This window comes from Tinamus guttatus, unplaced genomic scaffold, assembly GCF_059628265.1.
Source record: "Tinamus guttatus ecotype Peru unplaced genomic scaffold, ASM5962826v1 Tinamus_guttatus_pri_ptg000261l, whole genome shotgun sequence".
In the NCBI taxonomy this organism is placed as follows: domain Eukaryota; kingdom Metazoa; phylum Chordata; class Aves; order Tinamiformes; family Tinamidae; genus Tinamus; species Tinamus guttatus.
The window spans coordinates 451,801-468,824 of record NW_028288795.1 but is presented as its reverse complement, the minus strand read 5'-3'; the positions used below and the strand labels follow the sequence as shown (position 1 = coordinate 468,824).

The window sequence follows — 17,024 nt, the reverse complement described above, 5'->3', positions numbered from 1 at the left end:
CCCGGTCCCAGTTCAGGTGACCTCAGTGAACTGCTGAGAACTCCCAGATGCCTCTCGTCCTTTTGGACTCTCATTTGCCTCTTAATTAAGAGTGTGCCTCCCTCATTGAATCAGGTGTTTCCTTGGTCCATGTTCCTGTTATCATTGGCCCTTCCTGGCACATACTGGGAAGCATCTACATGGCTGTGGCAGTCTGAGTCCGGGACCCCATTAATACTTTGGTTTTATAGTTTAATTTCTATTTAAGACAGCAACTCAAGTCATACTAATTTAACTCTTCTAAGGGGAATACGATCCAGCCTCAAGGCTACACAGGATTTAAGATACATTCAGTATATTCAAAGGGAGTGAATCCTTTCATCACCAAAGGAGCTGCATCATGACTTTTATGGACTTCCACTTTAGTCTTCCTCTTCTTGGCAAGCCTAGGCAAAGGCCCTACAGTCAGAAGGCTAAGTTAAAGCATAAGGTTCAGCAGCTCTAATGGTCTCTGGATCCCTTCTCCTCTTGGGATAAAACCCTTCCATTCTAACCACAGTCTGACTCTATTACCCACTGCTCCCATCACAGCAGGTGAAAACATGAACACTTGATCAATGTTTTCTACTAAGATATCTGGTTTCTTGTCCCTTCCAAGAGAGGTTTAAAGGATCATCTCACACTTTGGGCACAACTCCCTGGATTTTCCAGCTCTTCCAATTGTGATCTAAGTGGGAACCGTCTGCAACCTGCGCTTTGGAGTTCCTACTTTTGCAGCAAGAATGCTGATGATGGAAGGGACTAAAAACCAAATCATTTCAAAACTGATCATATGGTACAGAGCAGCATTTCATTCGAGAAGAAAATGTGTTTTCCTACCTCTTTCCAAAGCTTTTATCCCACTCTGCTCAGTTTTAGTTCTCCGTGTACGGGCAGGTCACTTGTCTTCACAAAAGAGGCGTCCTGCTATTAACATTTAGATTCTCACACTTACTTGCAAGCCATAATCATTAGTGGCACTGGACCAGGACCGCCAAAGGCTGGTCAAGACTAAACAAATTCCTTCCAAACAACATTAGGCAGTTAAGACTTGAAATTGCCAGAGTTTATCCACTATTCTGAGTAATTTTCAAGATTAACATATTTAACAACAACTATGGTACTGTCTAATACAAGTCAAACCACTTTGATCCCTTGCTATCTGCTTCAAGGCTAAAACTCATAGAAAACTTTTATTGGAGAAAGACCAAAATATCCTTCAAATATCAGTGCCCATATACACTTCTGTTTACAGGAAGCAGGAATTGAGCTATGATACTAGAGTTGCTTTCCTTTTTATCTACACAATGAGCGAAACTGTTTCTAAGGACGAGTGACTGGATTCGTTACAGAGCAGACCCAAGAGCAGTGGAGCAGTAGCTATCTGTCCTTGGCATGGCCATTGGTGAGATGAGTTCTGTTGTTCTGCTGCTGGGCCCCGTTCCTCTGGATACAGTTGGTGCTGGTGATGTTGCTGAAATATGTGATCCCGTTCTTCTCCTTTTCTTTCATCTTTTCTGTTTCTTCATCCTTGTCACTTTCATCTGTGTCACTTCTCATATCTTTCTCCATCTACAGAAGAATGGATATGAGGAAACAACAGGAGGGCTGTCACACCTTATGCCTCTGCATTCTCCATCCTGCATGAGTTTTGATTTTATTTTAAGCCTGCAAATGATTTGCTCTTTGCCACCTTAATGAATGGCAGATAAAGAAGGCACAGGCAATCTGGATGACCACATGCCTTTCTGGATAGGTCTCAATTCCTCTAAGACAGATTGCCACAGTCAGATGCTAATAAATAACTCATCTCAGGCTATGAGGTCAACCCCCACAGGCACCGACCTGTCTCTTCTGGACTCTGTCCCTGGCTTGTGGCCAAACTAGTGCCATTAGGTCCTGTCTTTGATTTTGGGGAGAATTTCATGCTGCTCAGCATTTGGGTCTCGCAGCAGATAGTACCGACTAGTCAGAAAGAGTAGGATTCATTTCCTGCAAGTTTCTACAGCTGCATCTCAGAAATTAGCTTAGGGTTGCTGTTTGGCTGATAGAGATGAGCTGGCACAATTTGGGTGCAATCCTGAAAGCTTTGGACTTGCCTCTTCTACTGCTACAAAGAGATTCCAGACAACTATTGTGAACAGAAATATCTGTTCTGTGGACAGCATTGTCAGGGTAAGGAAGGATTCATCCTGGATGGACCCCTGTGCTCTCAACCAAGCAATCCAGGGGGACCCTCCCTCCACACACGGGGTGCAAGACGCCTGCAAACTGCTCCGTACCGTGCCCTGGAGGATGAACTTGTAGACCATGCGGATAATCAGGCAGGACCAGAAGACATGGAGCAGCTGCAGGGTCATCAGAAGAACATTCACGAAGTAGTACCCAAAGAAGGGCTGGAATATCTCCATGGAGTAATAGTAGGTGTTATAGAGCACTCTGCAAGACAGAGGGAATTTCAGTTTGTCCTCAGCAGGGTGGTAGTAAAACAATTCCAGAGGAAGTTTCACCTCAGTCACTCTGTTCCTATGTATAACCCACCAGGAATTAGCAGATAAGAGCTCTCCTCCCAGAAGAAGCCTTCAGCAGGGCTCCTCCTCTGCTATTTATTTTAGGCCTTTACAACTCTATGAACTCCAAAGCAGACCATCCCAGGGCACCCTAAGCAGCCACGTGGCACTGAAGCCAATGCAGAGAACAGGGCCATGGGCTTGACAAGGGCAAGGGCTGCTCAAGAGATTCAGCATCCAGCTGAATTCTCCTGCCTCTCCTGAGGCAGCTTTTCCATTCCCAGTAACTGCAACAGACTCACGTGTAGGGGTAAATGACCAGGCGGCTGATGAGGAAAACAGCTGAGAAGATCATGAAGAGGCAGTCACAAGTTTTTTTCCACTTCATATAATTGAATATCTTAGTTGGCTGGAAAGACAAAGAGCAGTCAGAGACAGCAGAGCACGATGGTTCATTGGCACCTGCTGTGGGAGGATGAACCAGAGAAGATACAACCTTGTGTGGTAGATCAGCCATCAACCCCACGAGCTCACCTCGAGGATGCAGTCGGAGGCATCGTGGATCACCATCACCAGCGTCCCAATGCGGATGTAGTTGGCACAGTAGGAGAAGCTGATGAGGAAGATGGTTGCAGCGTGATGGACTATCTGCTCCTTGAAGTCCTGATGAAAGGAGACAGCGTGGATTATGTGTCCTGGTGCCTTCCCCCTGCTCAGAGCATGCCTCCTGCAGCAGTGAAACCCAGCTAGGTAAGAAACCTCCCACTATCAGCTCTAACCCATAGCACAACTCTTTGAGCAGACACATTCTAGAAACGCAGGCAGCCAAGAGACCCAGGAGTTCATAGCATAAACTGAGGATCTCCCAGCAGAGAATGTTCTCTCCCCCTTCACACCACTTGTGGTCCGTGACTCTTGAATCAGAGGGCGGAATAACAAGAGTCAGGGTCAGGCTTGGGCCCTGTGTTCGGCTCTTCACGGGGCTGGCACTCACCTTCCTCTTCACATCGAAGGGCAGGGTGAAGACCAGGGAGCAGTAGAAGGAGAGCTCCAGCAAGTAGTACCAGAACAGGGACGGCTGCAGAGGCTGCAACGGGAAGGAAGGGACAGCAATAAACCCATCAGGGAGGGTAGGGCAAGGGCTGGAAGTGAAGACTCCTTCCTAGGCCAAAGAAATCTCAAACCACCAAACCGACAAGGGCTGCTTTTTGCAGCTTTAGGTTTCATTTTTAGATTTTTTTTTAAATTTCTTTTGTCTTTACCTGTAGAATAAGGCATAGTCCGTTACTAGGGATTGTAATTAATCCACTCCTTGCCCCTGCTAGGACACAACTATGTCCTTGACCTTTCTTTTCTCTGTCCTAGCTCTGGTTTTGGTCTTTTCTGTTTGCTACAGGTGTTACAAAGTGTTGTGTGGCTTATGCTGACCTGGATCTTTCTGGAAAAGACACACATTGCAGGTGTACAGGACAGGATACAAGGATCTGAGTGATCCTTTTAGTCTTCCATTCCCATTCAAATACCATCTGTTTGACTATTTTGACTTTTACACTGTACAGATTTTCCCCTAAAATTTCTGCCTTTGAGTGACAGCAGAAAGATTTTTTGAGGACTCAGCTCGAAAGATACTACCTTGTTGTTCACTCCTTTTTTCCGTCCTTGTTTCAGTGGTTCGTATTGCTAAAGCTGTGTGTTACGTTTCCTTTTATAACTTTGCAATGTGAATACATAGTGAGAGGGTCTTGTTCCAGCTTTGTCTGCTCTGGAGCACGTGCTTTCTTCACGTTGCGTGGTGCTGTTACCCAGTTGTCCTTCAGCCTCCTCTTGGGTTAACAAAATCTGTGATTTCTTATCCAGGCAATTCTAGTACTTTAAAATCCTGTGCGTGGCGGCTCCCCAAAGGATGATTCAGAGGAAACTACTACCCTGGCAGAGACACTCAGCAGACATTTGGATTGGAACAGGTAACTAACGAATTAGAGGTTGCCCAGAGAGGTTGTATCTCCTCCTTGCAGATACTCAACCCTCTCCTGGCCCTGGGCACAGGACAAGCTGCTCTAGTGACCTCCCTCGTGCAGGGAGGTGGGACCGAACGATCATCTGTGATTCTCTGATCCCGTGAAAGCAATCCAAAATACACTAAGTCAGTTGGAACTTAGCTCTTTCATGAGCTCAGGCTCCTTTGGTCCTACCACGGCGTCATGAAAACACTTCCAAGAGGATAAAAGTCAAGGGAGTATTCCGGATCTTCAAGGGATTTGTGTAGCTTGCACGGACAGTCCGCCTGTGTCAGCTCTGCAGTGCCCAAGTTGCCAAACACGCTGTCCTGGAGGCTGCAGCAAAGCAAAACTGTCCATCTTTGTAGGAATTAAATAGTACCCGATATTCTAACTTCTTCATAATGCTGATGAACCCTGCAGCAGACAGCTGCTCTAATGGTACAGAAAAACCTCTTCAGAAATTAGAATCATTTTTTTTTCTTAATGAAATCCAGCTCCTTTTTATGTGTCTGCTGGGGCATCTGCAGCCAGTAGTTACAGGAAGGTTGCTGCTATCCAACAAGTTATAGTCGTCTTCTCCAGAGAGTTTAGAGCATATGAAAATGCAAGGGGAAAGGCAGCCAAAGGCTCCTATGCTCCTATCCCTCACTCCAAACTTTTCAGTTTCTCAGCTTTGGGAGTGTGAATAGCCAGGGAGGCAGCTGGGCAAATAAAGTACCTGGCTTTTTGTTGCTATCTTTGCTCCTTGTGTTGATGACCAAGGAGCAGCTTTTCTGCCTGGCTGGCAATTTTCTCTGAGGTTATTCTGGTCCAGGCTGATACGAGATGTATGCTTTCCAGCCCTCTGGGTAGCTTCTCGGTGCTGATGTGAACATAAAGTGAATATACATTGCAAAACTATAAGAAAACATCCTCCAAACTTGGTGGGAATTAGGTGCTATTCCTACTGGCCATGCTGCCAATTCCACAGGGTCCATTTGAATTCCAGTTCAAAGACCTGGCTGCTCAGAGCACGCTCTGCTCTACGCACTCTCCACCAAAGCCTTTGATTCTTTTCCTCAGACATTACGTTCCTCTCTGGCCTCAGTCTCCTCTGTACACTAAAGAACCTTGCAAAACTCTTATTTTTCAGCTTCTTGGTTTATCTGCTCAGACCTCTCAACTTTCCTTTTCTGCAGGTTGTCCTGCTGTACTGATTCCTCCTCTATTGCATTTGGATCAAGACGGATACAAAAATGTTCTGCCTGGAGAGAAACTTGGTTAATTCTTGGGGCTCACTGCCCCAAGTGGGCCATTCAGTCAGGGCTCAATTCAATTTAATGCCCCCTCTTTTGTTATTAACACAACCTGATTTTGGAAAGAGCTCTAAAAGCAATGCAGGAATTATAACAGCACTTTTAATTCCTGGATGACTCACCTGTTGTGGATATCCTGTCCAGCACTCTCTATGGTCCCAAAGCCAAGGCTTCTGGAAAGAAAATGCCACACGAATATGAGAATGCCAGAAGAACTGTTCTCTTGCTAGCTAATTCCTTTTGCCTGTTACTATTTCAGAATTTGCTGTGTTTTGTTATAGACAGAGCTGGTAGTGCCGTCTGGAATTAAGTTGCCAAGAGGCTTCCACTTGCTGACTTGAAGTTGCTTGTGACATTGCCAATTCATGACTACTGGGCTGAAATTTCCCATGCTTAAACCCACTTCCAAAAACAGAAAATGGCCTGGGGAAGATTTCTGCCAACCTCTATAGCCTTTTTCAAATTCAAGGGGTGGGAAACCATGTTTTGAATATATTAAAATATTCTTAGAAGTATTTCATTAAGGATCTCTATGGCTTGAACCGCAGGGTTTCAGGTACACGTTTTTGCTCTGTGAAGATCATGCTGCAGTCTGTTATGTAACAAACCTCTGGAAAATCCTGTTCGTGCTTCACAGAAAGCTGGTAGTAACTAGAAACTTGGCACCTTAGAAACTCTCACAGAAAAATTGGCAGCTGATTTTTTCAAAAGAAATGAAGATGATTCATGAAAATAAATGCCTATTAAAATACCACTCAGATGACAAAATCAACATGTGAATGTCAGGAAATGTCACAAGTAAAGGTAAGTAAAGGTATCTCTTAAGATAGATAAATCAGATGGATAGAACTAGCTAGAACAGTAGGTGACACTGCTTGAATACTCACATCATACAGGACACCAAGTCCAGTGAAGAAAGCGATGATGTAAAATATAAACCTCCAGCTATAAAACAGACAAAACACACAAGAAAATTAGAATCCCATTAACCACAAAGCTGCAAATCTGTGTATCAATCAGACATTTGTTCAAAGAATGACTGTATGAAGAAAGACATATAAATATTCAAGGATTGTCCAGATTGCAGCAGGAGTGTTTCTCTGCATGGCTCTAGCACATTCAACAGACTTCTCAATGAGCAACTCCTCTCCTTTAGAGAAGGTAGAAAATATGAGAATCTCCTTGACTAAAAGTATCCTGAGAATCCTCTCAGTCCTTCCCAGTGCTCGTGGATGCACCTATAAAAGTCAAATAATAACAATCACTCTCCTGGGTTTTTGCAGAGGGGGTAACTTGAGACCTTTTAGCAGAAGATTCTGGGAATTCTGATGAACACTGCAAGGTAGATCCATTTCTATCCCCTGGCAGCGCCGTGGACGGGAACTGCTTTAAATGCTGTGTAAAATAAGTCGCTGGGTGGTGCTACAGATCACTGTGTGTCGTGTGGCAGCATAAACTCACATCTTAAAACTGAAGACAAGCTCAGGGCAATCCTGCAGAAACCCTCGTGGCAGCGTGGCGAACAAGTGGGGCTTCCCTGCAGGACCAGGGCTGTTAGGATGGAAGCTGCTCACTTGGTTCCTGAGCCCTTCCATAAGGAAGTTCAGTATAGAACAGTTTTCTAGGGAGCTTTTCCCAGTCTGTGCTTTCTTGCTGGGCTGCTCCAAGCTTCGTTTAGGAAGGGGAGGCAGCGCACGGTGCCAGCAGAGCTCGGCCCCCAATACTCACCAGGCCTCGCAGAACTTCTTGGACAGGCTCGGTCGGGCCGCGTTCCTGCGGCGCCGGAACCACCTCTCCACGGATCGGACGGGCAGGTCGCACTGTTTGGCTAAATTGATCAGCTCGCCCTAAAAGAAAAGCAGGTGAGGAAGCAAAACTCAGATGTGGGTCTGATGGGCAAATGGGGCAACACTGCAAGCGAGTGGGACCCACCACAGAGCTGCTGCATCCTGGCCAGCCCAAGTTAACACCTTTTTTAGACAATCAGATATAACCCTGTTTGGCTACTGGATTTTCTCCTACTGTAGCAGGCCTGCTAGGGATAATTTTTCCATATACTACTCACAGAAACACTGCAGTTACCTCCTGTCTTGTCTTTAGGCTCTCAAGAGTTTGGGGTATGACCTAAGAGAAGTTTGTTATGTTTGATTGCTTCTGGAAGTGTCATCCTGGAGTCTCATTTTCCAGATATGGCCCTTGTCTTTCACGCAGCCCATTCTCCCTAACGAGCACCACGTGGCAATGAGTTGCACCATCTCATTGTGCCAATGTGTTCATTCACCATTTTCAAATGTGCTTCTTTCCAATTTTAGTGACTTCTGTTTCTGTGGTGGAGTCAAATGGAGACTTCATTCACCTGAAGACTGATTTGTCTTTAATGAAGAGGCATTTATCTTCTGCAAATCCTTCAGGCTTCCCAAGGTGATGGCGGCTAGGACAGGAAGATCTCATCTCTGCTTGAGTTAAAGCATAAGGAGGAATTTGAGAGCTCATGAAAGAGGAGGGAAGTTAGAAGACTGGATGAGATGCAATTGGTGAACTGAGAGAGCGAGGCAGGAGTTGGCTGCATAGTTCTTTCCTCCAGGTAACACTCATCAGAAGTCTCATTTTCAGCTCCCGTATCACAAATTCTCTTCTGTTCATTCAGTGCCACATGGGTTAGGGAAAAGCTGCCCTCTGTGTCTGCTTTCAAAGCTGGGCCTTGAGCTAGGCCTAGATAGCCGCAATGGGAGTAGTTTTACTGAGAAATTTGTAGATCAGGACAGTTAGACTGGCTGTAGGAAAGTCAGGGACCATCTTACTGGCAAATATTCCTGAGAATATTCTTTCCCATTGCTGGAGAGAAGAGCTTGCTGTGCCAGGTGAATGCCTGTATTTTTATTTTAGCTTCTGTTCTTGACCTGTTATAATGCTTTGAATCAGAAAATTCTCCTATCCCAGTACGAATCTTGCCACAACAGCCTTGTCAATGTGGGAATGTATTTTGTATCCATGGGGAATGGAATGCTCCTCCACCTGCTCACAGGACCTTGGTAAACAGCTATTGCTCCAAAGCCAAGGAAGGCTGCAAAAAGCAGCTGGAAGGGAAGCTGATTCCCATTCCTACCACAGGGACCTCCCAGACATGGCTCAAACTGTGCAGTTTTGCCAGTGCTTCTTCCCTCAGCTGCAGCGATTAGCTCCCAGATTCTCCTGCCAAGATCTTCCAGATCACTCCTTTTATCTCCCATAGGAAAACTACCATTGGGGTTTGCTGTTTCCTGGTGCTCTTGGGCACGCAGTGACCATGGAGACCTCAGACTTCCCGAAAGGCCACTCTCAAGCTCAGGGATTCCATGGCAACAGAATGACCCATCTGGGAGCAGGATTACCAAGCAATCCACATCTGCTAAGCTGCAAGGACTGGCAACATGTGAATCTACTTAGGGGATTTCATGTGCCACAGCGATACCGTGGTTTGCTAATATAGGTAATGAATCCATGTACAACACTAACACAAAAAGAACTATCATTACTTCTTAAGGAGAGCAGATCCCTAAAAGTTTAATATTTTTTTAATGCAATCTATGGAAAGCTGCTGCTTCTACATGTTCAGAGGCAGAGCTGATGCCCGGTGGCATTTGCAGAATGGCTTGTGCCAGGTGGCCAGTGCTACAGTGACTTCTGAGCTTCCAAATACGAGTGGCAGCACCAAACTTTAGGATTCCAAATGTGGTTTTTATTTTTTTATCGCTAACAATAGGAGGGTTAAATCTAGAGGAAGAAGAGGACTCACCTCTTTTGGGTTCTTGCAGCGGGTAGTGTAGAATATTTCCAGCATGGGGTTGGGCTGAGCTTTTGGTCTCAGCTTGTCCCTCACACCCAGTTTGCCACTGAGGGGCAGGGCTACCGTTCTGCAAGAGGAAAGCAAAAGCTTCAGCCAAGGAAAGAACGTAGAGAGCAGGGATGTCTCGTAACTCTTGCAGCGCTGTAAAACATGGGGGTGTCACAGAGAGCAACTCTAAGCACAATTATGTTGAACAGGTAGATAGAGAAACTATGGGAAAAAAAAAAAAAAAAACAAAAAACGTGGCAGAAACAGTGGAAATTGTATTTTACTGTCCTGGGCACTGTGCTGTAATACAGAGGATTATGGTGTGACACCAAAGCTGGGAAAGCAGCAGGGCTGCCCCTGGCTCCTGCAGAGCACGAGGCTGATGCTGAGGCCAAAACGTCATTCACTGCTCCACGCAGAACACGGAATTAAGGGCACGGGGCTCGGATCAAGGTGGGTAATGGACATGTGGGTTTAATGAAAAGAAATATCCTTGCGACTGAAAAGGTGAAATTATAGCTGAATGCAATTATAAATACCTGCATACATAGAAAAAAAAATAGCAAGAGGTAACAAGACTTGGCACAGAGTTTCTGTGCTCAACAATTCAACTTCTGCACTGCAAATATTTTTCTCTCCCTCGGCGGTAGGAAACACCCTCATAAACAGTGTGATGTGAGGCACTGCACAAACAGGAAACTTAGCAAACCTTGAAAAAATGGTCAAATTAACTTCCTGTCTTTATTGAACATTAGTTGTTCTTTATTAATCACTACCTTTAACACACTGCTGGTGGTATATAATTATCTTATTAGTCAGACTGAGCAGGGTGCCTGCCCTGAAGCTCCTTTCAGCACTGCTGCAACACCAAATCTCAGGGCAAATCTCAGGCAATGCCTTTTGAAGCTGAAACTTTTTGCTCCATGTGTTGACAGCTGCTCTGATCAGCTATTGGGATGGTAATCAGTGCTGATCACCATGCCAAGGGAGCAAGGGCAGAGCTCCAAGCCTCCTCGGATCCGGTTATCCTAAAGGATTCAGACACTGAGCAGTAGCTTTTTATTTTTATTTTTCCCCCCCACTTCAGCAAGCAGGTATCTTAAGCAATTTTATTTACAAATAGCATGCACTACATTTATGACTGAGATTAACGACACCGTATAATCGTGGACCTTGGGACAGACCATGTCCTCAAGTCACAAACAGTTTCCCAAGGTGTTTATGGCCTGCTCTAGCTCAAGCCCCCTCCAGAAAGGGGATTTTGGAGATTTTCAAGAACCTGTCCCTTAACTGAATTTACAGGGATCAAAAGACATTTTATCAACAGAGCAGCTGCTTAAGGAACTTGGTAACTGCCAGTATATTAAGACACAAGACATGGAGTTGTTGCATGTTTTGCTCACTCCTATGACAGCTGATTTCCACTTTTTATCTCCTTTTTTTCTCCTTTTGCAGAACCAGCTCCAAGGCCTGTACACCAGTTCTGTGTCCTCCCTTCTGAGAAATTCCTCTGGCTCCAAGACCACTCAAAGGTGCACAAAGAATGCTGACAAAGACGTGTTTCCTGCACGAAAGAGGGTTTCAGGTAAGTGCTTCCTGGCTACTCTGCAGGTCCTGAAAACCACACAGGTATCTCAAAAGCTAAGTGTAAGCTCTGATTACTTCCAGTGAAACCCAGCAGTGTCCTGACATTGCTGCAACCTGCAGACTGCTGAAGGGCAGAGGAATGGAGGTTATTGTTGGGGCTTTGGGTTTTAATTGATTGCTCTGCGCTGGGTCTTGACTAGTTCTTGAATCAGGCCTAATGTTGCTTTCCCTAGAAGTAAGTGATTTAACACAAGCTCCCTTGAAGATCAACATGCAATCAATTTTTGTTGTTTGAGGACAGCTTTCCTGCAGCTCATTCCTCTTCCTTGGAAACTGTCTGGCTTGAAATTTGCCAGACAGATTAAAGGGAAGAAGAATATTTTTGCCAGGTGTCATTTCAGCTTTCCAGCAAGTATTTTAGTGCAAAACTATTTAAATTATCTCCACTGAGTTCTTAATTTTGTGCACTGCTGCTTTTCCTTCTCTTTGCTGCTGGTTCCTTGTGGGTAAAACCTCATTGCAGCAGACACAAGCCAGTTGCAGCTGATGAAAACAGAACATAATTAACCAAAGTTATAATTACTTTGTTGTTGAAGTTCTGAATTTAACTGTGAATTACGGGACCAATCCTACTTTTACGAAAATCATGAGGAGACCAAGTTCTGAAACTCTTCCTTTGGGAGCTTTGCACACGTTGGCAATACACTGTGACTCACACTTCAGTTAAATTTCTTTCCAAGCACAACCCTAAGAGGACGACGAACTGTTTGGACTGATTTCAGCATCACAGCTTCACCATTTTAATTGCAAGGATAGTCTTATTGCAGCAACTCATCACTCCTGCAGAAGACAGGAGAAAATAGCCCAGACTAGCCCAGATTTTGCAACTTTCCCCACCTGGGAAAGGGAAGATGCAGCCTGTGAAATGATTCTCATCCTGAGCCTATTTCTCTTCAGTAAGATTAGGTGAAGATAACTTCTCTCACTTGAATGTTTCCATGAGAAACTTCACACTGAAGCTTTTTTCAGTAATGAAAAAGAACTGCCAACAGAATATCCTGACCCTGGAGCAGGGTATTTTGGAGCATATGCTGTAAAGAGCCCAGGTTACACTGTTCTGCTTGATGGAAAATACTTAAATGTTGAGCCAGGGAAAGGTGGAAATTCTCAAGTCCCTTCAAAGTACCTCACCAAACAAATGCACGGTCATTTCCTTAAAATAATGGATTTGTAACAGGTCATAGAACAACAACAAGGTAATATATAACCATGTATATGATCTCTTCATTTATTTCCTATATTTTAGCACTGAGTGAAATAATGGGTGGGTTCAGAGCCTTCAGACAGCAAAATTTGGGCTAAATGGAGCTTGAGTAACCTGTTCTTAACTCCCACTATTGCACAACAGGGTAGAGAGGATATTTTTGTGGTATTGTGCATTGGCAGGGAGGCTCCCTTTCTCAAATGCCAACTGGATGCCAAATCCTCCTCCGCTGCCTTCGAGGCTCTGTTGAAAAGCAGCATCTTGCAGAGGGCGAGGAGGGGAACGACTGCAGCTCCCCCCATCAGGTTACAGAGCCTTTTTTTGTGCCCATTTGTCCCATTTATCATGTGTACTTCACTTGCTCCAGGGGCTGCCACCAATATGTTGCTCCTTATGGTTACCAAGGGAAAGAAGCTTAGAAATCAAGCCAGCACATTGATGGATTTTGCCCTCAGGAAGAGCCACGAGGAGAATTTAAGCAGGGAGAACAGACCTTGCTGTTCACATGAATCCTCTGGCCCATGGGAGAGAAAGAGCCTTGCACCTGATGCACAGATTGAAGGTACCAGTGAGGGAAGAAGCACTTTGCACAGACCAAGCTAAAGGCATCCAAAGCAAATTAGTGGCCGAGTTACATTCTGTGGAATCACAGTCACTCTGACGATGATAAGAGAGCAATAAGGAACATACACATCATTTCAACCTGGAGGCCTCCAAATTTTGTACAAATGAGTTCAGACACTGTTAATCTTCTGTAAATATAAAATAATGGAGAAACAAAGGCCTCAATTCACATGTCCTGTTCATAAAGGAAAGTCTTTTCGGGAGGAGCAGAATATCCAACAGTCTAAGAATGTCTAAGGACCAAAAATGGGAAAACTTCATGCTGGAAAAAACAACTGCAGAGAATTTGGGCAAACATGAAGCCATCTCAGAGCACAGGTTTGCAATTAGCATGGGGAGGACAGCGAAATGATTACAGGTTTCCTAGACCTGTAAAATGGGCTTAAGATACTATCTTTTCTTAAGGGTGTGACAAGAAGCTTGTATTTAATGAAGTTTATGAATCAAAATAGCTTTTAAATAAATTAGGCCTAGGCTTGTGGAAACTCTCGCAACTGAGGGTGGTGCTTGGATGGGAAAGCAAAGATTCTTTTCACCTGACCATGGTCCTCCTGAAGGACGTGGGGAAGATATTTGGACAGGAGGAAGGGAATAACAAGGGGTAGTCAATGCAGAACATCAGGGGTCACCTCAGTCTTCACCCTACCAGCGTGTTGAAGACACTGATGGACCCAGAGGTGCCACATCCAGCCCCTCCTGCAGATCAGGGGGAGTCACTTGTGTTTTAGTGGTGACCTACGGCACGTGGCTCCCGCACCAGAAGCACCTGAGACACTTGTGTCCCCATTGAACTGAGCATCAAACGATTCTTTATGCAGTCAGCCATGCATTTTAATAAAAACTCCAGTTCTTGACTGTATTTTTACCTAACAACAATTACATTCAGAGACTCTGGGCATAGAAGATGTTTCTAGCCTACAGAGCAGCCTGCTTCCATCTTCTTGGACAGCCACTTTGTAAAAAAGAGTACCAAAGAATACTTTTTTTTTTTTTTTTTTTTTTAAATTGGCAGGTTTTTGTTAACTATCTCAAAAGAACCTCATCAGATCAGACAGCAACCAGGAAAATTTGAGCTTCTCTTCAGATATTTAACCACGTTGATTCCTCACACCAGAGGAAACAGTTACAACTGTCTGCAGGTTGTACTGCCAAGGAAATTATATTCCTGAATCCTACCAGTGAAATCTATACATTCCTGTGGCTCTGTAGTGCTGTTTCTGAGGTCAGAGGCTCAGTCTAACTCAGTTTATTGAGGCTTCCTTGTCAGGCTTTATATCCCGTATCTCCATTACCCAACATAGAGAAGACTTAACTGCATTTTGATTACTTAAGGATTATTTCCACTGCACTCCAGACATAGAAAGAGCAAGTGATGTGCAACAGTGTTTAAAATAACTTGCTTTCCTCATAGCACATGAGCATAAACCTAATCTAGGACTTGCCTGCCTCAAGTGTCGGAAGTCGCATCAGACCTTAAGGGCAGGGTTTATGTTTGATGCTCAAATACTAGAAAGAAACAGCTGCAAAATCTCCCCCAGCAGGCACTGAGCTGGAGTTTCTGTGGAGCTCCGCAATCAGACACTGGCAAAAGCAATAAAGACAGTTTTTGGACCCCGATTGCCAACGTTATCTCAAAGAAATAATCCCCAAACAGCAGCAAATAACTTACCTTTCAAAGAAATATCGAATGACAATCAAGATGAAGGCGAAAGGGATGCTGAGCAGGAGATCACGAGGCTGAGGGTAACGGATCTCTTCCGACTCTTTCATGTCCTCCCAGGTGATTCCAGGGGGGAGCCAAAATTCGTGCTGCCAGAGCCATTCGTGCAGCGAGCGTGCCATCCTGGAAGGAAGAGCGGCCAGAATAAGCTGGGGACATTCCAGCACACAGCAAACCTGTCAGCACAAGCCAGCGAGGCAAGGGAAGGATTACACCCCAGATGCTGTTGCATCTGGCTGTGAAATCACGGGAGGTGTGGAATTCCTCCGTGCTGAAGGCACCGATCGCTTACGGATTTTTAACGGGCACACAGTGCCTGGCGATTCCCGGCACAAAACCAGGAGAGGTGGAAATGCAGCCAAGTGTCTCAAAACTTCATTCACAGCAAGATGCCCTGGAAAGATTTGAGTCCTGCAGCTTTTTCTAAGGTTCCCAGATTCCTTTCCAGCACTGCCAGCTTGGTTTGGCGAGGATGCAGCCAGCCCACTGCTGGGCAGGCTACCAGTTCTCCTCTTAAACATACATATTCCTAGCTTTTACTCCCTCATCTTTTACATTTATTTGCTTGTATTTCCACATTGCACTTCTACATTGCAACCGCATGTGAGTTCATATGCATCATAAATCATTTCATTCTGAGACTGAGCACTTCTAGGTAAGAATGTTTTCGCCAAGCTGAATTTTCAATGTCCTTTTCAAGAACATTTCTAGTGACTGGAATGGGCTGGCGTGGCTGGCTCAGGGTCTGCACTTCCGAGGGTATCTGGCTGTTCAACACGAGTGCGGGTGTTGCTGGGTGCTTGTCTGGGGCAACACAGCTCCTACAGTCGCCTGGCATGGAGCAGAAAGGCTGGTCACACCCGGAGGAGGAGTGTAGCTCTGACACCATTTAATGGTCCTGTCTGGGAACAGCTTCAGTCCGCCAGCTAAAAAGGGTATCAAAAACACCTTGGAGAACATCCTCCCCGCCTCAGCCTTTCAGAAAAGCTTTTCCTCAGTGCTACAGCATTATTATACAGGCTAGAAACAGCAGGCATCGAGGGAAAGATCCCACAATAGCAACTGCGTGGCTGAGGCTTCCCTCTCCAGAACACTCTGGAGGGGCTCTCTGTCCCCTGCATTAAGTGCATTTATGGAAAAAGAGGAGTATATGCAATAAGTCTTCCAGTTGCATAAGAGATTCTTGGATTCAAAGTGCTAAGGAAATAATCATTATCCAGCCTACCATAATCTGCAAGTTGCAACAGGATCATCTTCAATGAAGTGGTATCCACACGCTGGCAGAGAACAGCACTATTGGGCTGCACGGAGCCAGAGACAGGTAATACTACCACACTTAAAGCATTTGGGGACATATTTATATGTAGTTTTGATTTCAAGGCAGAATTGCTTGAGAAGAAGCACAGCACCTAGCTGGAAAGGCTGTTCCCTGCTCTGAAATGGCTGAGCAGGTTTGCCTAGGAATAACTGTCACCTGCATCTTCAAAGAGTTATTTTGCCGCTTCACTTACAGATCTATTCCAAACAAAGCATTTTATAAATATGTATGCATGAATTTCATATACATCTACATATTTGAATGTGGGATATAAGGGTGGAGAAGAGCGATAGAGAAACAACTCAAAAGGATTAGTAAGGAAGGGGTAATTACACTTTCACCCTGGAGATGACTAGGTGCAGATACCAGCCTTACAGTTTTTAACTGCAGCATAGGCCAATGTTACTGCATTACACACGAGTCAGTATTTATTCCCTTCACAGGAAGCTCAGACAAGCCTCCATAATAACATTAAAATAACTAATTACACTTGAGTTTTAAATCTGCATTGACTAATCAATCTCCCTCCCCACACACCTTAATAGTAGCACAAGAGATATCCCTAACTTAGATATTGCAGCGATTTTGGTCTTTGATGTAGGAATTATGACCCTAATAAAACAAACTTCCAGCTCCTTTGCAAATTCCAACAGCCTAATTCACTAGCTTGTTTCCTCCCCCTCCCTACCTGCACCCACTTAATTTTAAGAACATCCACGATTGCACTTAGCCACTTTCATCTTCTTGCTATCACGGGCAGCAGCAATTCCTTAGCTCCTGGTACCAAGCTGTATTAGAAACATCTCAATGTTTTTGCATCAATTACTCACATTGGAAAGTTGTTCCTAAACCTTTCCCCTCTAGTGGGTACAAG

The 17,024-nt window shown here is 44.8% G+C and overlaps 1 protein-coding gene across 1 annotated transcript; it reads right to left on the bottom strand.

Moving 5' to 3' along the window:
* Positions 1 to 785: 785 nt before the first annotated feature.
* CERS4 (ceramide synthase 4) lies at positions 786 to 14,955 on the bottom strand. The gene is made up of 10 exons (XM_088527080.1): positions 14,782 to 14,955; positions 9,599 to 9,716; positions 7,552 to 7,670; positions 6,711 to 6,768; positions 5,946 to 5,996; positions 3,523 to 3,615; positions 3,063 to 3,191; positions 2,831 to 2,937; positions 2,301 to 2,457; positions 786 to 1,590 (listed from the first exon to the last, which is right to left on the bottom strand). Exons 1-10 carry the CDS (start codon positions 14,952 to 14,954, stop codon positions 1,399 to 1,401), a joined length of 1,197 nt encoding a protein of 398 aa, XP_088383206.1. The 5' UTR covers position 14,955; the 3' UTR covers positions 786 to 1,398.
* Positions 14,956 to 17,024: the final 2,069 nt, after the last annotated feature.